Source organism: Phyllostomus hastatus, unplaced genomic scaffold, assembly GCF_019186645.2.
Source record: "Phyllostomus hastatus isolate PE091 unplaced genomic scaffold, TTU_PhHast_1.1 phas_scaffold_93, whole genome shotgun sequence".
In the NCBI taxonomy this organism is placed as follows: domain Eukaryota; kingdom Metazoa; phylum Chordata; class Mammalia; order Chiroptera; family Phyllostomidae; genus Phyllostomus; species Phyllostomus hastatus.
The window spans coordinates 35,155,719-35,180,324 of record NW_025334042.1 but is presented as its reverse complement, the minus strand read 5'-3'; the positions used below and the strand labels follow the sequence as shown (position 1 = coordinate 35,180,324).

At 34.9% G+C, this 24,606-nt stretch overlaps 1 protein-coding gene across 4 annotated transcripts in view; it reads right to left on the bottom strand.

Annotated features, from left to right (window-relative positions):
- The window catches only part of INTS13 (integrator complex subunit 13), a 29,449-nt gene extending 4,937 nt beyond the window's left edge, over positions 1–24,512 (bottom strand). The window contains exons 1-14 of one of the 4 annotated variants that reach the window (XM_045830102.1): positions 23,976–24,512; positions 22,760–22,995; positions 20,734–20,808; positions 13,112–13,314; positions 12,675–12,755; positions 11,247–11,337; positions 9,695–9,823; positions 8,070–8,154; positions 4,706–4,795; positions 4,454–4,561; positions 2,800–2,978; positions 1,322–1,492; positions 922–1,076; positions 398–628 (exon numbers count right to left, since the gene is read on the bottom strand). In XM_045830102.1, the coding sequence (XP_045686058.1) occupies positions 398–628; positions 922–1,076; positions 1,322–1,492; positions 2,800–2,978; positions 4,454–4,561; positions 4,706–4,795; positions 8,070–8,154; positions 9,695–9,823; positions 11,247–11,337; positions 12,675–12,755; positions 13,112–13,314; positions 20,734–20,808; positions 22,760–22,984 (1,823 nt within the window). In that variant the 5' untranslated portion in view covers positions 22,985–22,995; positions 23,976–24,512. Of the gene's footprint in view, positions 1–397; positions 629–921; positions 1,077–1,321; positions 1,493–2,799; positions 2,979–4,453; positions 4,562–4,705; positions 4,796–8,069; positions 8,155–9,694; positions 9,824–11,246; positions 11,338–12,674; positions 12,756–13,111; positions 13,315–20,733; positions 20,809–22,759; positions 22,996–23,818; positions 23,916–23,975 lie in introns of those variants that run through there. The other 3 variants (XM_045830104.1, XM_045830103.1, XM_045830105.1) reach the window with 3 other exon arrangements.
- Between the last annotated feature and the right edge of the window lie 94 nt (positions 24,513–24,606).

Below are 24,606 nucleotides of genomic sequence, written 5' to 3'. Positions count from 1 at the left end.
TACTTGCCTATTTTTACAACACTGTACGTTCTTCCAAGGCAGGAACCTTATGCTAACTGTCTGGCACACCACAGGTATTCAATCATTATTTACCAAACAAAGAAATAAAACTATGTCTCTGACATTAATAACACATCAAGGAAATACTGATACCGAACATCCTGAATTATAATTTTCAGAAGTTAATTAGGATAAAAAGTAAAAACTATCTTTTCACTAATAGTAAATCATAACTCCTTAAGTCTAAAATCTTTTAGATACTAAGAATGAAAATCTAAGTTATAAATAAAATAAATATACACTAAAAGAACATCTATTAAATGAAGTTTGAATGTTCTAGATGCAGAATTGATATGCCAAAAGGAACAATGATGCTATTTTAGTATCAACAAGCCACCTCTCTGAATCTTGCCAAGACTTCTCCTGTTCATAATCTTTCACTGTTTTCTCTGACTTGTCCTCTTTGTCCTCCCTCTTTCTTCCTCGTTTCTTTCGTTCCTCTTCTTCTGGGGGTTTGCTCCTACAGGCCATCAGACATTCCAAGACCCTCTGATGTTTCTCCGAGTTACTGATATGAGCTCTGACAAGGGTTTCTAATTCATTCCACATGATACGGTATTGTTCATCTCTGAAAGAAAGATTTAAAATAACAATCTTAGAAATACCCTGTAGCATAATATTCAAGTGTCACTTATGGTAAAGTAAAAGAAAATAATTAAACACAGACTTCTTTACCTACATAGCTAATGGTACAATTCTATGTTATAATGTAACCAATTCTTTTATTCTGTATAATTTGATTTTGATCATATGTATGTATATATAAATACCCCCAAATATATTATTTATATACAGAATAAGCTAGGGTAAAAAACAGTATGTATCAAGTAAATGTGATATGTAGAAGGGGAAAAAAACTACCTTTTAGGGCCTTTTCCTCTTGTGCCTACTGTGGAAATTGGTAGAGGATCATTTTTTCTTTCCATATCAACTAAATTGTATATTGTTTTTTGACAGTTTAACACATCTTCTTCTGTCAAAGATTCTTTCACAATAACACTGGCTAATGGAACTACCTGTAACATTAAAAAAAGAAAAAGAAAAAAAATCTGTCTTGAAAAATAAATGTCAAAGCATCTAGGCAGAATTTCAATTGATCTTAAACATCATCTTGGCCAGATAATCTGTAACTTTCAGTTCAGTTTTATTATAATTATTTAACTGTAGCAAAATCATATATTTCATTCTTTGATTGAGAAATGGTATCTGGAAAGCATAGACTACTAATCTAGAAGAAAAGATGAAACTATTTAACACTTACCGCTTGCATGTTAAAAATGGTGGTCTGTGAAATAATCATAGGCCAGTAACGGGTATGTTTTTCTAACTGATCTTTAGCTCGTTCCAAAGGGATCTCAAGAGTTCCATCGATTTTATATCTGGGGTCTAGAAAAGGAGTTAATCTGTTTTCCCTCATAAATTCACCAAAATCCTAATGATAACCAAATAAGATAAAATTAGAAACTATTTTCTAATGTCTCAGTATGGATTACATGTAACAGTCTGTTTCCCTGACGTCTTCCGTCCTGTGATACCCAACAAAGCATTTTCTCTAATAGCTCCCCCTTCCCCTCTCCCTTATTTTTTTCTTTTTGAACATGAAACCTATCAGCCTTTATTATTATACAATGGAGATAAAAAAAAGCCTCAAACATTCACTACTGTTTGCACATTTAAAAATAAGGAACACTTATTTTTCAGCTTCTATACTTTAACTCTTTTATATCATATACAGAAAGAAGAATTAGTGAATCACATCAGTACCAATTTGCTTACCAAAAAGCTACTTTGATATAACATCAGAATATCAACAATTAATCTTTGAATAATGAAATTATAGGTAATTTATAGTCCTTTTTTTACAGATATCTGTATCTAAATCTTCTACAATATTAGTTTTCTCCTTGTTAAAAAATATAAAAACAATAAAGAAAAGCCTAATCAAAAACAATTACTTACAGTATATAACACTTCGGTTTACAAAGTACACTCATATACATCAATCACATTTAATTCTCATAACCACCTCAAAAAGGAGACAGCCATGAAATACCAAATATAAATGAGGGAAGGAGGAGTGAAAAATTAAAATCAGAACAATAGAGTTTCTACCAAAAATAAACACAATTTTCTTTTATGAACCTTTAAATGGAAAATTTAGCATTATTTCAAAGTTGCAGCAATCTATTAAAATGTTTCTGTTTGCCATTTAAGTTACTAGAAATAAAGTTCCACCTAAAATATTAGTTCAAATCAATTTCTATTCCTTCCTATAATTCCAGTATGTCAACGCTATTCAGATACTTCTCAGCACACACTTAATATACAAGGATGACTATGTAATGGTAAATAACTCTTCTGAGCAAGTATTAAAGGATGATTCACCTAAATAAAACAAATAATCAACTTCCAAAACCCCTTTGTCACAGATCTTTGCATATAATAGGCCCTCAATAACCACTTGCTGAATAATGATAGACTCAAATTATAAAATTTATATATATTGGCCCTGGCTGGTATGGCTCAGTGGACTGAGTGCCAGCCTGCAAACTGAAAGGTTGCTGGTTCAATTCTCAAGTCAGGGAACATGTCTGGGTTGCAGGCCAGGTCCCCATTTGGGGGCCTCTGAGAGGCAACTGATTGGTGTACCTCTTGCACATTGATATTTCCCCCTCCCTTCCCCTTTCTGAATAAATAAATAAATAATCTTTAAAAAAATTGTATAGATACTAGTCTTACTGTAATCCGATAGTCTGTAACTCTTCCTCCACATCCTTCACTAATTGAAGGCGGATCTTCTAGAATGGATCGAGAACTGCTAAGGACGTGCAAAAATATCTCTCCTCCATGGCTGCTAAGCATATGACTGATGACTTTTGAACCTGATTTTCGTGGTTGTTCCAATAGAACAGAACGACCTGTCAAAAGTAATGACATTCAAATGGGCTCTTATTTTTTTCCCTTAACATTTATGTCGAAATTTTTCATTTATCCTATATTTTAACCAGCATTGCTAAGTTACTACAACTGCATTTCAAGTCCATAAAGTCTGAATTCTAGCCTTAGTTTTCTCTTGGTCACTCCAAGCTTACACAGTTATAGAGATGGTTTTACAAAATATAGTGGTCTCAAGTATAGTGTTTGGTTATACTCTTCATTCAACTACAAGTTCATGTAAAATTTTTCCATTGAACATCAAGAAGAAAAGTGAAACAACTGTTGGATAACCCTCAACATTATCACAGCTATGAAGTATTTAGGGGAGAAAGCAAAGTCTCAATTCACTTTCACAATACCTACTTATCAGCACTATTATCATAACTACTTTCTATTTTACATTACCAAATGTTATTTAATGTGGATTTTACATAGCCTGATAATCAAACTGTGCTTAATATAACTATGAAATTAATCTTATAATGAAGGCTGGCTAACTCATCATTTCAGTGGTTCAAAACCCTAGCTGATGATGAGAATCACCACAAAAGGTATTAGAATTTAGATTTAGTAAGTGAAATCCAAAAATTAGTTTTTTTTAATTTTCTTCAAACAAGGAGAACACAAATTTAAGACCACATGTGTAAGAATAATATAGCATACCATTAAAATGTTTATGGTAAAGATAGAGTGTTCAAAGAGAAATAAGTTCACGTATATTTTGTAATTTAAAGTTCAATAGGCCAAGGCCCTGGCCAGGTAGCTCAGCTGGATAGAGCATCTTCCTGATACGCCAAGGTCATGGATTCCATCTCCTCCGATCAGGGCACATACAAGAAGCAACCAAGAATGCATAAAGAGTGGAACAACAAATCATGACTCTGGCTGGTGTGGCTCAGTGGGCTGAGCACAGGACTGCAAAGTAAAAGGTCCTCAGTTTGATTCCCAGTCAGGGCACATGCCTGGGTTGTGGGCCAGGTCCTCAGTGTGGGGCATGCAAGAGCCAACCACACATTGATGTTTCCCTCTCTTTCTCTCTCTCTTCCCCTCTCTAAGAAATAAACAAAATCTAAAAAACAAAAACAAATCAATATTACTTCTCCCTCTCCAAAATCAAATTTTAAAAAATTCAATAGGCCAAGATAAATGTCTGTATTGTTCTATCCTCAAAAAATGGACAAGTAGACTCTAATGGTCTTTTTAAATTAAATTACTAAAAAATATATTAACTAAAACAGATATAATAGTCCAAAACACATAAAGTCATCTTAATTTTAAACATTAGTAAAACTAGTAAAGGGTATTTACAATTATATAACTTTAAAATAGTTTGCAAAATAAAATGGTTAAACTATGTTGTAAAAATGGCTTTTCCAGATTTCTCATTTTCACATATTCTCACTGATGATTTCACTTGTAACAATCTCAGTCAAAACAATTAAATGATGAAAGTTACCATTTAGAAGAAAATTAGTAAGGCAGGAGGAAGGTCTACTATTTACATCTACAGGTGAAATTCGATAAGCGCCAGTGCAATAGTGTAATTCTGAAATAGAAGAGAACACTGATTTGAAAGAATATAAGGAAATATTTCCATAAGAGAAAAAAACTTGTTTTTTGAATGCTGTAACAATGTAAAACAAAAATTCAAAAACCAGCAAATTAATGAGCCCTTTAAAACACTTTAAAATTCTTTTAAAATACCTACCAATGTTATTTGTCCTTGGAGTGCACCACTTTAATGTTATCGTTTCTTTAAATGAGCCTTCTCTACTGCTGCCACCCAAGTGGGTGTCGCCTGTAAAAATAAGTCAGAGAAACGGTACATTTCAAATTGTTTACCCAAGATTTCTGAGTTTAAATTTTATAATATACCTCTCGGAGAACATCTTTTTTATGAAGTCTCCTAGAAAAATACCAAATATGGGGAAGGTTGGGTGGGCGGGCTGGATTGGGAGTAAAAAGGAGAAAACTGTACTTGAACAGTGATTAAAATTAAAAAAATAAATAAAATTAAAAAAACACCTTTGCTCTAATAAACATCAGTGACATTTTTTAATCAAAAAAAAAAAAAAAGAAAAGAAAAATACCAAATAGAGTTTGGATATTAGCTATGATTAAAGTAAGTGTTTAATTTCTCTCCAAATTTCTCATTAATTAATTTAATCATCTACCACAGCACTGAAATTCAACAGCAAAATTTTTTAAAATATCTACAATCTACAACTGCTCCCCTTTGATACCATTAAGCAATAATATAACATGGTTAAGTATTTAAAGAAAGCTTTAGGAATCTAAAATGCATAATTATTTATACTGAATCTTAATGATTTTATGAAGAGAAACATCAAATGACAGGGAAAGTAAATATATAGCATTTAACAGTAAGCATTTTTGGCCTGAATGCAGTCTACAGTAAACAGGTATTAATAAAATAATAAAAAACAAATGCAAAACTATAAAGTTGACAAAGCTCTGAAGGAGATACGTTCAGTGCTATGAGGGTCTTTATCAAGAGATTTGACCTATGCTAAGACATCATGGAAGGCTTCTTGGGGAAGTGAAAACTAGTTTGGGTTCTAAAAGGATGAACAGAAATTAACTAAAGAAAGGAAGAAAAGAGTACTGGAGCTTGGAAAACAGCATATGCCAAGATACTATGGCAAGTGAAAGCATGAAGAGTTTCAAAGCCTTGTAAGACATTTAAACAATTTGCCTTGATCCTTAGGGCAACAGAAAAGCGCTGGGGGGGTTTTAAGATAAGGGAGTATGTCATGATTAGCACTGTAAGAGTTATTCTAGTTAGCAGGTCAAGAATAAAGAGAAACACCATTTAGAAGGCTACTGCGGGATATAGTGTAAGAAAATAATAGGCTGGATTAATAATAGGGAGATGGTAATAGTAGTGGAGCTGCAGATGCAGATGTATTTGAGAGATACTTGGTAGATGAAATCAAGAAAATGTGATGATATGCTAATACAGAGGACCATGTGAATATAAAAATAGCCATCGACAAGCCAAGGAGAGAGGCCTCAAAAGAAATTAACTGTATAGTCATTTTGATCTTGAATTTCTAGCCTTAAGAACAGAAAATAAAATTTCTGTTGTTTAAGACAAAAAAAAAAGTAAAAGAAAATGTGATGATAGATTAGACATGAAGAATGACAGAGCAATATCTTAAACATGACTCTGAGGTTTCTGCCTTCTATAACCAGGTAGACAATAGGATTATGGCCTGAGACAGAGAACATTAGAAAACCAGTTTAGAGGGCACAACTCAGAAGTTGTTTTGTGTATATTGAGTTTTAGGTGCCTAGGAGATATTAAATAGATATACAGCAGGCCCTCAAATAACACTGTTTGATTCAACATCATTTCATTTTAATGTTGATAAGATGCCATAGGAATTTAACTCTTATTTATATCAATTAGCCTAAGGTAAAACTTCTTTTATTGTATGTTATTTCATTTAAAACTGCAGAGCCTGTTGACATTAAGTAAGAACTTACTGTAATTAGGCAGTAGAAAATACAGACGCTCCTTGATTTATGATAGGGTTATGTCCTGATAAACCTATTGTAAGTCGAAAATTCATTTAATACTCCTAACCTACTGAACATCATAGCTTAGCCTAGCCTACCTAAGTGTGCTCAAACACAACATCCAAAAAATGCTGGCGACACAGTGCCTGTAGAGTATCAGTTGTGTACCCACGTAATCATGAGGCTGACAGGGAGCTGGGACTTGCTGCTGCTGCCCAGCACCAGGAGAGAGGGTTGCAGTGTATACATCTCCAGCCCGGGAACAGATCAACATTCAAAATTCTAAGTGTGGTTTCTACTGAATGCGTATCACTTTCTCACCATCATAAAGTTAAAAAATCCTTAGTCAAACCACTACAAGTCAGTTGGGGACTGTCTGTATAGATATGGAGCTTAGAGAAGGTATCTGGGCTAACGTATAGGCCTACTCATCAACATCCAGCTCTACTGCACCTCCTCTGTAAAGCCTGCCCAACTCAGAGCCATAGTCACATGCCACCTCTTGTGTTCCCGCAGCACTCTCTTCCTATTGCTGCCATAGCATTTTGTGCAAGGTGTCCATGTGTAATAGAAAACTACAGGTCGATCAACAATTATTTTTGAGAAGTTGTGTTACAAACAAAGAATATTTTTATCATTTTTTTTAAGTTTTAAAAATTGCTGGTACCTCACAGGCTCTTAGTTTCCACATAGTGTAATTTCTGAAACAAGTTCTTTACATTCCTTAGTTAAACATTAACATATCCATTTACCTTAATAGTTTTTCTACTGTTAAAAATTCATGTTATATTCATTTTAAGATTCCTTATATGTGTAACATATGTTATGACTGGCTCATGCTATTTAATTCAGAAAAGATGTATACAACATAATCCAAATCAACCATTTAATTCTCTGGTAGCATCAATTTACATAGAAAACATTCTAGAAGATTTAACAGAGTGTCCAATTTTAAAGGCAATTACACTGAATTTGGGGAATGGATGAGATATTACAGCTTACCTAATCTAGCATCTTTAATTTACAAGCACATAAACAGAAATCGACAAACACATGGGACCTGTTAGCTGGTGGGAAAGCTTTAGCTAAAACTCTTATCGCCTAACTCCAGAGTCTTTTCCCCTAAACCATGCTGATACCGTAGCAAAAATTACAGTTTTAGAGAAAGGACCCACTGATTCAAATACTTTTTAGAGGAAAAAAATAACACAAATTTCAAGACAACTGATTTTTATCCAGGTAAGCTGTAAGTCTATCACTCTTTTAAGTCAGCTCCCCTTCTTCTCCTTTTCCCAAGGTGGTTTGCCTACAAAAGAAAAACTCTAACATTACTGGCTCTCCTTTGCAACACTTTAGTCTTTCCCAAAGTAAATTCTACAGAAAGAACACTAGTTCCATGCCAGATAAGTTTGGAAGCAAATGAACTAAAAGACAATCAGGTCTGTTTACTACAGAATATCTCAAAGCTGTTCCTATGCTTTCATATGTTAATCTTACACATTAAGGACTTGGCAATGTTTCTTACTCACCACTTTTCATGAAATCTACATGTGCATCTTTGTGATGAAGCAGCTCCACATCATAATTGGCAGATGTATTAGCATGCTGTTCTTCCTTAAAGCAAAATTTAAAATAACTTGATTGTGTTTTTTAAATAAAGAAGTTATTAACTATTAATTTTGCTTTTTGCTTAAAGTAAGATCAAATTCACCCAACAAAACTTAGCTATAATAATGGTATAGTTTGCTCTGTAATGAATCTATTTAAAGATGCAATAGTTTTCCACTGAAATATAAACTCCATTAAAAAACTACTGGCTATATATAAGTAATATAGTATTTAATTATTTTTCTTATGTTATATCAGAATTAACACATAACTAATGCAGAAATTTTAGAAACTTTTTACTCTGAATGCATTGTCTTACAAATATACACAAATTGTCTGTAAATAAGTATAATGTAATTGAGACAGTTTATATAAATTCAAAGTGAAATAGTTGTTTAAAGGAGGAAATAGCATCTTTAAATACCTACAGTAAAGTAGCAAACATCAATTATATAAAATAAGAAAACACTGATTAATAAACCACTTTGGTAACTTGTTTTCACTTAATAGTAAATAAGAACTTCTATATTATCTATTTACAAGAAAAAAAGAGACTGAATAAAGAATCACACCAGTAGCACACAAATGTAATCAAATGCTAAGAGCAAGGTACCTGTCACACTCGAGTATTTTTCTTATAACTCATAACATTATATAAAGCACACCTATTATGCTACTTTACTTGTTAATAGCTTCTGCATCCAAACCATTCTATGAGGTAAAGCACTTCTATTTAAAAGCCAGCTAGTGGTATAAGGAGGAAATTAATAATTAAAGGTACTTCTCAAACAATTTAGTGTTCATCACATGGTGGAAGACTTTCTTATAACTCTCAATTTCATTGTTCTATTTGCATTTTTATATATGATGATTACTCTATTTGTAAACGTAACTAATAAAATTAAAATCAATTCCACTTGGTAAAAAATCATTTAAAGCTTACTATGGGCTAGCCATTGTGCTAGTTCTAGACAATTTAATGGTAATATGATGAAAAAAAACAGGTAGCAACAGATTCTTAAGAATATACATTAATAAAATCATAAGACTCACACCCTTGATTTTTCAGGTAGGGTAATAAACTTATTTAAAACTATGAGCTATTTTTCCCTAGGCATATGTATTAGTTACAAACACCTTTATACTTGGTGGGCAAAAACAAAGAGAGAAAATAAAAGGCCCGCTAGAATACACAATGTAAGTAAATATCACAACTAACAGCACAACTGTCAGAAAAAGAATCACAGAAAAAGTAATCACTTAAGATAGAGATTATATTTTGATGAAAATAACAAGAATATAATTGAAAACCAGAAAGTCGATATAGAATGTTCTTATTAGAAAAATACAGCATTTTGTCTGTGATCCTTTCTTGTTGCTTTTCAGTATTTACTGACCTGGTCAAAGACACTGAATGTAGGCTAGCAAAACAGAAAACATGATATGGGGAGAAAAAAGTAAGGTTCAATTAAAATAAATACATGTCAAACAAATGTTTAAAAAGCAAAACAGCGCTTTCAAAATAGCAGGATAAAGAAGTGCTTACCTTCATTGGAATATTTGTAATAGTAGTTGAAGCCAAGTCAAAATGCTGCTGTACTAAAATATTTAATTTGGTAGCAAGATGCCGTCCCGCACGAACACTATGAACTTCGCTGGTTAAAACAGGGGACAACTACAGAAAAGCATGAAAAAAATACTCTGTGAAACATTAATACATTGTAACTGAATGCTAAACATTTTACTTCAACCCATATTAGGTGCTTTCACTTTTTAGAATCTGGAAAAGTAAAAAGGTCCATAAATTAATCATGATCATTATTTCAGTGGTAAATGTTCCATCATTCAAAAATAGGTACCAAGCAGAACTTACTACATTATATGCCAGAGACTGAATGAGCTGTTGGAGGATGCAGCCAAGAACAGGAAAATTCCCTGTCCTATTGAAACTTAGAGCAAATCAGTCTTTGACTTAAATGTATCTTTTCATTTGTAATTTTACTTCTATTTCTCTACAGGCAAAATGGATTTGAAGTGGCCCACAGAAATACAGTAGAAAAAAAAATTCATTCTGTGGAGAAAACAAACCTCTGAACATAAAACTGCTTATAAAGAATGTGGCATCACTACAAACATCATATTTTATCACCAATGAAAGTGATAAAGCAGCCAAAAGTTACTTATAACAAGGTAACACAAAGTTTACTCGTTCCACAGTAACAATATTTATTGTAAATAAGTTTTTTAGCTATCACAAAGTGAAGCCAACATACTGCCACATTATCAAAAGACGCAGAAAAGGGGGCTTACACTGGAAACCACCTAAAAACACAGTGATAAAGCTCATGACCTAAAAATACCACTTAACTATAAAACATTCACAGACTAAGGTAATATTTCACATGTTTATATGAAATAAGGCTAAATGAAAAACTTGAACATGACAACATACACATTTAATATAATTATATAAATGCATATATCTGTATCTCTAAATGTAGACCACTAACGGAGAATATTATGTGAGGCAAATTCTTTTTAATAATCAACAGACTTATCTTTTCTTTTAAAAATGTTCAAATTTTTTTAAAAAGTAAAACCAAGGTTGGAAATTAGTTTTTTTCCTCCACCTGAATGGGTAAAATGAATTTCTGTTACTGGACTGTATTTTTGTTAAAGAATATATTGCTTTTCTAAAGCAGAAGGAACAATACAAACTATATATGATTTTACAACACACTTAACTTAAACATCAACAGGCAAGCCAAACAAAACACTTTAAAATGTATAATTATAACATAAAGAACCAACTGAGGTGTTTTGCTATGCAGGTTGCTCTGAAAACTATATACAGGGTGGAAAAAAGGGAACAAAAGTAAGTTTACACTGTTCATATGGAAAAGAATACAATTAATTAATAAATAACAATACAAGAACAAACTGTTTTGAACACTCATAGCTATAAACCTACTTTTGCCTCACCTTGTATTTTGTTGAAAGAAAATGTTTGCAACTGTGATCATTCTACTGCTAACTCTTCTTAGTATTTATTATTAACAACTAACAATGATCCTTCTTTCCATTAGTTCTGCATTTACCTCTTTTTTAGGACGATCAGATACAAGGCTGTCTTCACCAACTGGGTAGGTATGGATCAAGACAAGCTCACACTTCTGTATCTGCATGAGACTTAAAGAGAAACTTTTCACTTAGAATATAAGAATACATACTATGCAAAGAATATAGGCAGGTAAACTATTGAAAGTTTAATATACCAAAACAGTGTATCTTTACAATCAGCTATTACCGTTAACACAAAAGCTAAATATTTAGAAAAACTGTATAAATGTTGTACTTGTATGAACATTAAATAATTTTTTAATATTAATTAAATTCAACGCAAAAATACTTTTCTGTATGTTTAAAGGATAAAAGGAAAATTCTTATAATCAGGTATAATTTTCAGTAGATAACTGCCACAGAGAAAATAAATATATTGTATATCAGTTTCCTTTTTACTAATGTTTTTTAAGGACAAATTATCAGTCAATGTTAACCATGATCTATAACTGGTTATTCCAAGAATGCAGGACTTGTAATGCTAAAAAGTTTCCCCCAACTTTTTATTTGAAAATTCCCAAACCTACAGAAAGGTTGAAAGAATGCCCTGGCTGGCGTAGCTCAGTGGATTGAGCACAGGCTGCGAACCAAAGCATTGCAGGTTTGATTCCCAGTCAGGGCACATGCCTGGGTTGCAGGCCATGGCCCCCAGCAACTTCACATTGATGTTTCTCTCTCTCTCTCTCCCTCCCTACCGTCTCTAAAAATAAATAAATAAACTCCTAAAAAATTATTAAAAAAAAAGGTTGAAAGAAAAGTACTATTCAATGTATGCTGATATATCCTTAAACTAGATTCATTAAGTGATAGTTGTATTTGTTCTCTACAACTACCTAAACAGATATATACACTCTTTTTTTAAAATTAAGATATTAGGCAGTAAGTTGTAGAGGAATCATACTTCATTCCTAAATACCTCAGCATGATTCTCCTAGTGAGAATAACCCTACTCATTAACAATAATACCAGTAGTCCATATAAGGAAATTAATAGCTTAATCTAATTTAGATGCCACATTGCCACTGTCCACAAAACATATCTTTAATAGCTTTTTTCTTTAAAAAAAATCATATAATGCAATTCATTGTGTTTTGAGTGGTACATGGTGAATAATGCCACCAACAATTTACTCATTTTAAAATCTGAAAAAATATGAGAGCAAGCCATCAAACCAAATATGCATTATGAATTTATATATTACATTATATATCCAGTCAAGTAAAAAGTAAAATTTTAAAGTAAAAGGAAAAATGGGTGGGAAAAGTTTCTGATCTAATACATCTTTTGACTAATTTGTAGAGGCTGAAGACAATTTTACCAATTCCTATTAAAACTGCTGAAATAATTAGAATGAAATATATAGGACTATAACATGAAATATTTATTTCATTTATGGTTATACTCACTGATCTGAATTTGCAGCAAGCTTATTATGTTCATGAATTGTTTCCTGTACACAGTCCTCAAGCATTCGCACATGACTATCACTGGTGGCATAAAAAAGAGGTAACAAACTTAGAAGAATAAACAGTGAGAGAAAATTAAACACTATTCAGCTACAGGCATTTAAAAATTACTTCACTAAGGATTGTCTTTAGCATGCTCATTCACAACACTAAATAACCAGTGAAAAAACCAGTGAGAGAAGTCAAATTAATCTACATGACAATCTAAAGTTTTCACTGAGTCTTTATTTTAAATTGAATAAACAAAGCTTCAATATTAGAAAGGCCATTTGTGATATATTTCAGTGCTAACATGTTGTCCCTGGTTTTTAAAATAAAAGTTCTAATAGGACATTAAAATTCCCTGCGTGAAGGAATTACAGTGATTAATGTCTCACCTTTTGGCATTAGTAATGCAAATTATTCGCCCTCTATTTCCAACACGCTCTGCATTCTCCATTAGTAGAGTTCGGGCCTCGTGTTGGTACTCTGTAATTTTACAAAGGGTTTCCACTGCTGCAACGAGACCATGTAGGATACTGCAGCATTCTGGGTCTGCCCGTGGGTTAGGGGGCCCAACAGCAGCTAATGCTGCCATTAGCTAAATAAAAGGGAAGACAATTATGTTGACAAGAGCATGCACAAGTCAGGCAAAGACACAAGAAAAGTAAACTATAAACCAGCATACCTTGTAAACATAGATACAATCCTCAACAAATTACTAGCAAATCGAATTGAGCAACACATAAAAAGAATTATACATCATGACGGAGGGGGACTATCCCAAGAATGCAAAGTTTATTTAAAATTCAAAAATCAATTTATATGAGTATCCTATCAATAGAAATTTTAAAAACACACGATCTCCAAAAATACATGACAAAATCTAAGACCTTTCATGATAAAAACACGTAACAAACTAGAAACAGAAGGAAACATCCTTAAGCAGATAAATAGTACTGCAATATCTACGAAAAACCTACAGATAACATCATATTAATGATGAAAACTGGATGAGTTTCCTCTAAGATCAGAAACAGAAGGATAATGTCCAGTATCACCACAGGGCAATAAGAGGAAAAAAAGAAATAAAAGGAATTCAGATTGCAAAGGAAGAACTAATAAATACCTCTTTGTTGCAGATGGTATAATCTTGCATGTAGGAAGTCCTAAGGAATCTTCTAAAAAATTACTAGAAATAGTAAGTTCAGCAAGGTGGCAGGATACACAATTAATACACAAATCAATTGTATTGCCACACACTTGCAATGAACCATCTAAAAATGAAATTAAGAAAACAATTCCATCCATAATAGCAACAAAAAGAATAAAATAGTTAAGAATACATTTAACAAAAGAAATGCAAACCTTACTCTGAGAACTACAAAACACTGTTTCAAAAAATTAAAAATCTAAATGAGTGCAAAACATCCCATGACGATGGATTGGCAACTTAATGTTGTTAAAATGTCAGTATTACCCAAACTGAACTACAAATTAAATACAATCTCTGTCAGAATCCCAGTAGATTTCCTCTTCTTCTTCTCTCTTTCTCTCCCTCTTTTTAATAGATTTTATTTATTTTATTTCTAGAGAGAAGACAAGGGAGGGAGAAAGGAAGGAAGAGAAACGTCAATGTGTGTTTGCCTCTCACACACCCCCTACTGGGGTCCTGGCCCACAACCTAGCCATGTGACCTGACTGGGAATCAAACCAGTGACCCTCTGGTTCATAGGCTGACACTCAATCCACTGAGACACCAGGGCTTTTTCCTTTTTTAAGAGAGAGGGAGAAACGCAGGGAGGGAGAGGGAGAGAAACATCAATGAGAAAAACATTGATCTGTTGCCTCTCGTACTCACCCCGATCGGGGATGAAACCCGTAACCTAGCCATGTGCCCTGACCAGAAATCAAACTGGCCACCTTCCACTTCGCAGGAAGATGCCCAACTAACTGAGCCACACTGGTCAGAGACCTATACACTTCTTTATAGAAACTGACAAGTAGATTCTAAAATTTATGTGAATTGCAAGGGACCCAGAATAGCCAAAATAATATTGAAAAGAACAAAGTAAGAGGACTTTGCTTTGTATACCCATATATGGGTCTCTGGAAAGAGCCATAAAAACCTCATAGTGGTAAGGATAAACAGTGATGTGCTGATGAACCAGTTCTCCAAAGGTGGGGGAACTCTAATTTGTAGTGTTTATCAATATCTATGGTTAAATATTCCCACGAGAGCTGATTTTAAGTTTCACTGAATATGAAGTTGGTGGGAGATGTACACAGTCGGCTCTCCCAAGTTGGTATGAGCAGGCTCAGCACACCACCAACTGGGAGAGGGGATGAGTGGGAAACTTGTGGAGGTTTACCTTTTACTTACATTCACACACACATACATGTGTACATATGTACAATGTCTATCTGGAAAAAGTCCAACCATTGTTAATATAAGAAGAGTTTGTGTGACATCAATGTAACCTGACAGCCCAGGAGAGTGGACTGGAACGCGCATGTGTGAACAATGGTGACTTCACTAGGTAAACCCCATTGAGTGAGCATGTGTACTGTGTGGCCATTGCATTCAAAATGACTGAGTGAGTAGAGCAACGAATCTGTATCAGATGTTGTGTTAAGCTTGAACATTTCTCCACAGAAACTATTCAGATGATTCAGAAGGCCACACCTATGGGCAACTGGTGATTGGAGGCTTTATTAGGACAACACACATGCTCAGGCATCACATCTCATGCAGAGGTTTTTGGTGAAACATCAAATCATCCAGGTGACTCAGCCACCCTATAGCCTAGATTTGGCTCCCTGCAACTTCTGGCTTTTCTCAAAACTAAAATCACCCTTGAAAGGGAAGAGATTTCAGACTGTTAATGAGATTCAGGAAAATAAAAAGGGGCAGCTGATGGTGATTGGGAGAATTGTGTGAGGTCTCAAGGTGTCTAGTTTGAAAGGAGCTGAGGTGTCATTGTCCTATGTACAATGTTTCTTGTATCTTCTTCAGTAAGTGTCTCTATTTTTCATATTACTTGGCTAGACACCTTCTGGACAGACCTCATTTATTTTATTTTAGAGCTGCATATGTATCACCTATTCATAAAAAGTAATCAAAAAAGAAAGAAAAAATAGTGTGTATAAACAACTATATCAAGTCGCTGGTATACAAAAGAAGCTCAGTAAAAAGTACTATTTTAGGGGAAGGGTGGTAGGGTGCTGGAGAACATAGCTGAAGAAAGCTTATTTTTTATGCTCAGATAAAGGTATGTGAAATTCTGGTTCTGCCTTTTACTACTACGTGAACCCAGTCAATCTCTCCTAGTCCTTTTCCTAACCTGAAAGTGAAAGTAACAATAGAACCTGTCTCACATAATGTGACACTTTCAAATTTTAATTCAAACAACAAAAGCAAGACCAAAACTCCTGAAGCCTGACAATTTTTTTGTAATAAAATTTAAGATGTGTGGGATAGAGTTATGAGCTACAACAGAAAGAGCCCTGGAGCCAGGCATGAAGGTTAAATAAACTCTGGCCCCTGTGGGCCTCGAGGCCTTCGCCTGCACAATGAAGGAGTCGACAAAAGATGTCTACAATCCTTCCAGGCCAAACCTTCTTTAATCAGCCTCTTCCACTTGTTATCACGATTACTCACAACTAGGGAAGGTATAACATGGGTAACCACAGCTGAGAATTAAATGTGTTAACATACAGATTATTCATAATTTATATAAAATGTCAATTATTTTATATCATCGTCGAGACACCAGAGATTTGCTATATAATATAGTTGCCTTCACAATTGGAGTTTCCATTTCAGGTCATACAATTTAAAAGCAATGAGCATGGGCCCTTGCTGGGTAGTTCCTGATACACCAGGGTTGTGGGCCTGATCCCTGGTCAGAGCAAATACAAGAATCAACCAATGAATGCATAAATGAGTGGAACAACAAATCAATGTTTCTCTTTCTCTCTTCTCCTTCCTCTCTCTCTCTAAAAATCAATAAATTTTTTAAAAATGTTAAAGCAATGAGTGTGATATAAGGTGCCTTCACCTGCAGGAAATGGAGGGAAGTAGTAATTCTCTTAACATCAGTATACTACCATTATCAAAGGCATACCCTTTACTGCACTGCAGAGGTAAACTAAGAAAAAGCTGTATACATTTGAACTTATTTTTATTCATACACAACTAGAGAAGCCTCAAGCTTTTCACAGTATCTCTTCAAAGAAGTAAAGCAGAATATAAGCCATTGCAAAAAGACAGTACAGGAGAATGTATAGAATCCTTAATATTTTTTCAAGTAATGAAAGAATAAAGCACATTCTGGAATGCAAAGCCAAGAAAATAAAAGACTCCCCAGGAGTGAGTCATCTCAAGAAAGAGAAAGGTTCGACATGTATACATATATAATAAATATTAATCACTACATTTGAAGGCCAAACCTGTGCAAAACACTTTCTTTAAAAGTGTTCCATCTAAAACACATTTGGATGGGGTTATTGCCACTGAGGAACATCCATTAAGAGAAAAATTTCAACATGAAATAATTCAAACAATGTGTTCAAATACTTCACCACTGCCTGTCTCTCATGTTCATACCCGTCAGTGAACCTAGTTAACTTAAAGTCTTCTATCCAACTAAACAATAGCATAGAACATAAGCTATGACAAACTCAACATCTTTAGACAAATAATGTTTAAAAAGCATAAACTTGACAGATTAAGCATGGGTTTAGTTCTGCTCCCTCCTAACACTGCACTGAAACTGTAGTAATTTAATTTTCAAAATCATAAACCAAAGGAGGGGGAGGAACCCACAAAGATAAAGAGAATGAAGGAGACAAGCAAATAGATGTCAGTAAGAATATCAAAATGGATGGAAGAATGGGATGCACTTCAGAGGACTGAATAATCTGAAATCTAAGTGCCTACAGGAAAGATGATAGGCCCTTCAGAACTCAGGAGAAGTTCAGGAACATAAGGAAAGGGTTAGGCAAGATATCTGAAACAATGAATGACTTAGAGTGTAAGAAGCAACTTCACTCCCACATCATACCCTATCCATGTAAGTGACTACCTCTCCCTCATCCCCCTAGATACAGAATCAGGTTCCTTGGAGGAACTGAACCAGAAAGGTACCAGCATGAATACCACAAATCACAGCAGAGTATAAGGGTAAGATACAAGTACTGCCCAACAGAACTTTCTGTGATGATGGGAATGTTCTACACCTGTGATGTTCAACACAGTAGTCACCATCCACATGGCCCACTGAGCAGTTGAAGCATGGCCTGTGCTACAGAGAAACTGAATTTGTATTGTATTTAATATTAATTAATGTGAATTTAAATAGTAGCTATTAATTAGTGAATAGTAGCTACGTATGGCTAGTAGCACCTATATTGGAGAGTATAGTACTAGACCAAAACCAGAAAAATTGTGTGAAAGTCTGCCTATGGGATGGTAGAATCTACCCTCTCCATAGCGCCCAGGAAGCTGACAACCAAGTCTAATAGCCTACAGGTAGAACCGTGGAAGATCTTCCTGAAGACTCTCAACAGTCCCCGAGAGAAGATCCGTTGATCCTGACATCTGGTGGTTCCCCAATGAAAACAATTAGATTAACCTAGAGTGAAGCTCAGTCAGCAATAGCTACTTCACAACATGCAGATCTTCTAAGCTGCTGTTTAGTGACTCACTCACCTTTGAATAAGGTTGCATAGCTAAATGTCTCAAGGCATTTAAAAAAGCCCCAATATGGAAAGAACTCTGAGAACACAGAGAAAAGAAAAAAAAAACACTTTAAATGAACTATTACTAATACCCTCAGATTTAAAAATTATACCCATAAAACAAGGGTATGACAAAAATAGACATAATTAAAGCCTAAGTAAAAGTTCTTAGGAGTTAAAAATACAATCTAATAAAAAGTTTCATATAAGGATTAAAAGGAAGTAGGTGAAAGGCTTAGAAAGTAGAACAACAATAAGAGGACCAGTGAGAAAAACAATAAGGAATTTAATTTAGCAGGTCCAACATCCCACCAATAGGGATTCTAGAAAGACATAGAACACGGAGACAAGAACATTATCGAAGAAATACAGGGAGCCCTGGCTGATGTGGCTCCGTGGACTGAGTACTGGCCTGCCAGCTGAGGGGTCACTGGTTGATTCCTGGTCAGGGCACATGCCTGGGTTAGGGGCTGGGTCCCTGGTGGGCGGCACATGAGAGGCAACCACACATTGATGTTTCTCTCCCTAACACATAAATGAGAAAAGACTAACCACCAAGGCACAGCACTGAGAAATTTCAGAACATAAAGGTAGAAAGAAAAGATTCTAAAAGATTTCAAAGAGAAATTATGAAGAAAAGTGACATTGAACTTCTTACCAACACTAGAAACTACGAATAATGGAGTAATGTGCTCAGAATTTTGAGGAAAAAGTTATTTCCAACCTGAAATGTCTATACTACAAATATCAATAAGTCTAAGGAACCATATTTTGCCATGTATAATGCACACTTTTTTGTCCAAATTTTTGAGGGAAAAATAAGCATGCACATTATACATGGTTAGTACCTGAAATATCTTGTTATCTGTTCTTGTGTTTTGCAATAATGTTATATAAAATTTCTTATACCATAATATGTTCAAAAATAAATGCTAAATTCCTTTATAATATAAAAAACAAGTATCTAAATATAAATAATTGGATTAGAAAATTAAAACAAAAGATTTTTTTTCTGAAAGTTTGGGCCAAAAATGGGGGTGCTCATTATACATGGAAGCGCATTATACATGGTAAAATATGGCAAGTTACAGAAATTCTGGAGGTTATTCGCTGCCAAAACAAGAGATCACACAAAGAAAAAGAAGAAAAAAATTGGGATCTGAAAAGCAGGGAGAGAGAAGGATGACCACAGTACACCAGGCCAAGAACGTAGTCAATTCCAACAGAAGCAGAGGACTGCGCTCTGAGAAGTTTTGCAAGGGAAAAAAATCAAACCGCTAAATTTCTAATGCATTTATGATTTTTTAAAAAATGAAAAGTTTTAAGTTTTAAAACTTAAGGCCACAGTTCAAAGTTTTAAAAGTTTTAAAACTTTTCATTTTTTAAAAAATGAAAAGGAAAAGGAACAACAGATACACAGAAAACTAAGCAAACTTAGAAAAAAAAGGGAATTATAAATTCCAGGAAGTTGTACAAGAAGGGAAATAATACATAAGTGTACTCATTATGCTGTACTCCTCAAACTTATACAATGCTGTATGACTCAGGGGTGTCCAACCTGTAGCCACTGGGCCGCCTGTGGCTCAGGATGGCTACGAATGTGGCCCAATACAAAATTGTACATTTACTTAAAACATTAGAAGATTTTTTTTTTGTATATGTGTCACAATATATTTAATGTGTGGCCCAAGACAACTCCTCTTCTTCCAGTGTAGCCCAGACATACCAAGAGGCTGGACACCCCTGAGAGTGAGTGCATGTCATTATATATATTGCATGTCCACGATAGCTCAATAGATCTTAAAAAATAAATAATCATACACATTACTTGGCTTAGCAGTTAATAACACTTCACATAAACATTTTAAAGCAAGTATCAATCATGAATTAACCAAAAATTCTGATATAACAATACTGTGAAAATGAAGAAAGGGAAGGGGTCATGCATTCTGGCATGGGTGAGAGGGAATATAAAAGGTAAATCCTCACTGACAACAATGGTAAATAAAGTTTAACCTCGAGCTATATAAATGGCAGTAAAAAATGTTATTTAGAAATAGGAAGTACAATGAATACTAAATAAGCTAGAGTTGAAAGTTTGCTTCTAGAAAGTGGGGAAAGACTGGAATGGAGATAGCTGTTTTTCTTTTAATATGAGTTGGTGTTTTAAAACTATGTGCAAATACTATATTGACAAAAAATTTTAAATCATTTTTAATAAAGTAGCACCACATTCAGATAATTTCCAAAAAGGCCACAGTTCAAAACCTAACCATACCTCTTGCAAATTTTGGTCTTCTTGAGTCCAAGAATTTAAAACATGCGCTCCAGAGTCACTCACAATGAAATTCACCTAATAGATTTCAAAGAAATAATTAGTATTCAACTCCAATTCCATTTGATCACATCATATTTAAAATGTACAGCTTGCTACTAGTTAACAGTAAAAACAATAAAATACAAAGCCTCTAGCACTGATTTGTTGACTGAGTCATATAGGTATAGAATACTTAGTACATGTCACATGCTATTCTCAGTACAGGGTATATGGGAATATAGCAAGGAATGAAACAGTTCTCTCACAATGTGGGGAAAGATGGGGATTTGGCAGGTATGGCTTAAGAGTGTAGTACAAGGAACAAACAAACAAGATAATTTCAGAGTGATAAATGTGAAGAAAAAGGTAATTAACTATTTTAGGTTTGTTGGACAGAGAAGGGCTCTCCACAAAAGTGGCAACTGGAGGAATCTGAAATGCCCAAAAGAATCAGCCTCAGAAAAAGCTGGGGATAGAGAATTCCAGGTATAGTAAACAGCAAATGCAAAAGCTTCTGAGCACTCTCAAAAGGGTGAAGGTCAGAGCAGAGAGAGGGCAGGAGTTCAGCTCAGAAAAATAAGCAGGAGCCATATCACAGAGGGCACTGAAATCCAAAATAATGGATTTGGACTTTATTCTAAATTTTAAAGTAAAATGCAAACCAAAAAATATTATCAAGTAAAACAATGACAGTAAAGATATATTAGAAAGTATATTAAATGATGACTATGTTCCCTTTTGGGAAAAGGGTAAAATCATTTCTTTCCCTTGAACTATATGATCTAATTCATGATCTTTTCCCCTAATATCCATGAAATACTAGTTTTGCTTCCCCCATAAGTTTGATAAGTACCTTTCCCTCCTAAGCCTTATCAGACAGGGATATGTTTTACTAGCCACTTATATTATCTCCTTGAAATCTTACAATAATTGTAAGCAGTAGGTGTTATGCTTATGTGGGGGGTAAACAGGTTTGGAAAAATTAAGCAGCATGATCAAGGTCACGCTGCTGGTAATGAATAATGACAGAATTTAAGCCAAAGTCTGTGCTCTAAATCACTAAATTATCCTTCTCCTCATGTTTTTTTTCTCTTTGTGTAATGCATAATTTGCAGTGGGATTAAAACTTATATTTTAATTTAGAATATATCCGAATGTATAACATTTGACTCTCTATTTTGGCTAGGTGCCAGCCTAGGCTGCTCCAGAATGAGACAGAAAGTAAATTATCCACTTATGGATGACCAAATGACTTTTCTCAAAATAAAATAGTTGAGACCCTGAACACTAAAGAAAATTTTTATACTTGAAAATGTCTATCGATATGCAATTTCGTTTCTTATTGGTAAACACAATTTCTGCTTAGCATCCTTAAAGAGCATTTCTTTCTAATATGGCCAAATCCTGCAGTGATTTAGTACACATTCACTAAACCTATGTAAGCAGCCAGCCCGCTTAGGTCTGAATTCTGGTTCTGCCTCTAACTAGTTACACGACTCAGGTAAGTTTCTTCTCTTTACCTCAGTTTCTGCACCTCCATCGTGGCAGTAATACACAAGGCTGATATTCAGATGGCACATACCAACACGGTCTGACAAACTGCTTACAGCCAACACCCCTACTGCTTAGCTAGCAACAATGAATGGTCAGTGCCTGTTCCATTTTGGTTATTACACACTTTGAATATTATCCTAGTAATTACAGTAATTACCTTCTTAGACTGTTGTGAGAATTAGAAGAGTTAATATAAATGAAGCACTTTGGAATATATGTGGCACCCGTAAGTGCTGCATAACTGTTAGCTGTTACTGTTGGTTCCCAATTAATAAACACGACATTTAATCACAAAGGGGGATCCTATATACCACATTTTTAAAGTTGTAAACCGTTTTTAAATAAAATCTACAGCAAATTCATACATAAAAAAATTTAATAGGTAATTGAGTACATCCCTCAAATCATTATTTTGCTTGTACTTCACACTCACCAGTTTTTTGAAAGGAAATATATCATACATTATTCTACAATACTCCATGGAAGATTCTACGGAGCAGGTCCACAATGATTTAGATATGGGGGCTAATGGGATGATTCCTTGGGTCCTATTCTTCACCAGCATATCAAACTCAACATGCTGTCTGCATGATTCCGCCATGTAAGGGCAGTGATCCACAACAAATACTGTTTTGTGAGATTCAGAAAAAATCTTCATTTTGATTTAACCTGTTAAGGATAAAATATATTAGTCAAATGTCTCACAGTTAACATTTAGTATCTTAAATTATTTCTAAATAATGCGTCTTTTCTTCAAGAGGATTTTGTAGGGAACATGAATAATCAGTAGCCAAAGAAATTTATCCAAAAAAGGACAAGATTTAATGAGGTCAGACCAGAAAGTAGCTATCAATTCAAGGTATGAGCTACACCATATTAAGCTGCACTCTATCAGTCACAGGCAAAATTACACTTCACACATTTTTTTTGTGCTTTTCGCATGAAATTAAAATGGTCAAAAAAAAATATCTTTACAAATAATAGCACTTGATTTTCTTACGTAATACCAAACATAATAAGTGACATATTTTTTTAACTACTCTTTTGATGATCCTTGCTAATTGACAGCAATCACATGTAAACCCCCAAACTAACCTAAGTCAATAGTTTTGAGCTTCCCTCCAAAAAGTCTCATGACTCCTGAAAAGGGGAGGGGTGGGGCAATTAACAGGAAATAAAACTGACAGCAACAGAAAAGACCAAAACATAATATACATCTAACATACACTGTATATCTGGTCTTTGCATTAGGATAAAGATCCCAAATGCACCCTGTTCCCCTTAGCTTTTGAAACTCCAGAGTAATTAATCACATAGAACAGACAAACTTAGTTGCTACCATCACACTGGTGGGGAGGAGAAACTTTTGAAACTTTTTTTTTTATAAAAACTCCCTTGCTTCGTTAATAAAATCTTATACTGAATAGAGACAAGCGACATTCAAAAAGCACATGGTAAGCAGAAGCAAAAGTGTTCATCAAAACGAACTGACTTTTAACGATCCAGCTATTTTCTTCTGCTTTCAAACGCATTTCCCCTTCATGCAAAACTCTTCTTTGAGAAATTTAGACACACTCTGCTGTAGGGTGCGGGGTGGAAAGTACAAGGTGAGCGGATAAGGAAGACCTCAGGATTGAGGTTTAGCTTACTTTCGTGCCTGGTCCTGAAGTGAAAACGAACAGAGGCTACGGACCACAGCCTCTCTGGCAAAGGCTGCTGGTTGGGTGGGGAGGGTCAGCGCACAGTCAGGAGTGTCTGGTACCAAAGACAGGGGACTATGCTTTCTCCGCTCATCTCTTAGCACACCGGTTCTTCCCAAGCTTCCTAAGTGCGGGAGCGCGCGCGCGCGTGCGCGTGAACACAAACACTCACACACTGGGATTCGCGCGTGCGCCAAGCACTCTACGAAGGCCCCCGCCAACCTGCCCTTCCCCCTCGGTGGGCCAGACGCCCAGGTCGCCGAACAGGAAGAGGGCGGAGCCAAAAGAAAAAAAAATGCCTTCGACCCTCAAGACTTTCTACCCACTAATTTTCCCAATCACCCATTGGGCGGTTTGTTCCGGGCGGCCTGAAAGCTTCCCCATCAGCGAAGTACCAGCCACAGCACCAGTTAAACCAGACACAGGCCCTTAAGCGCAAGGCCCTCCCACCCGGTCTCCCCTTCTTGGTCTCTTCACCTAGGCCGGTTTCCCTGGCAAAACTCGCGAGACTTTGTGAGAAACCAAGCAAAAAACCTGAGTAGATGAATGGGGAGGGATTTATAAGGGACCTGCCCCCATC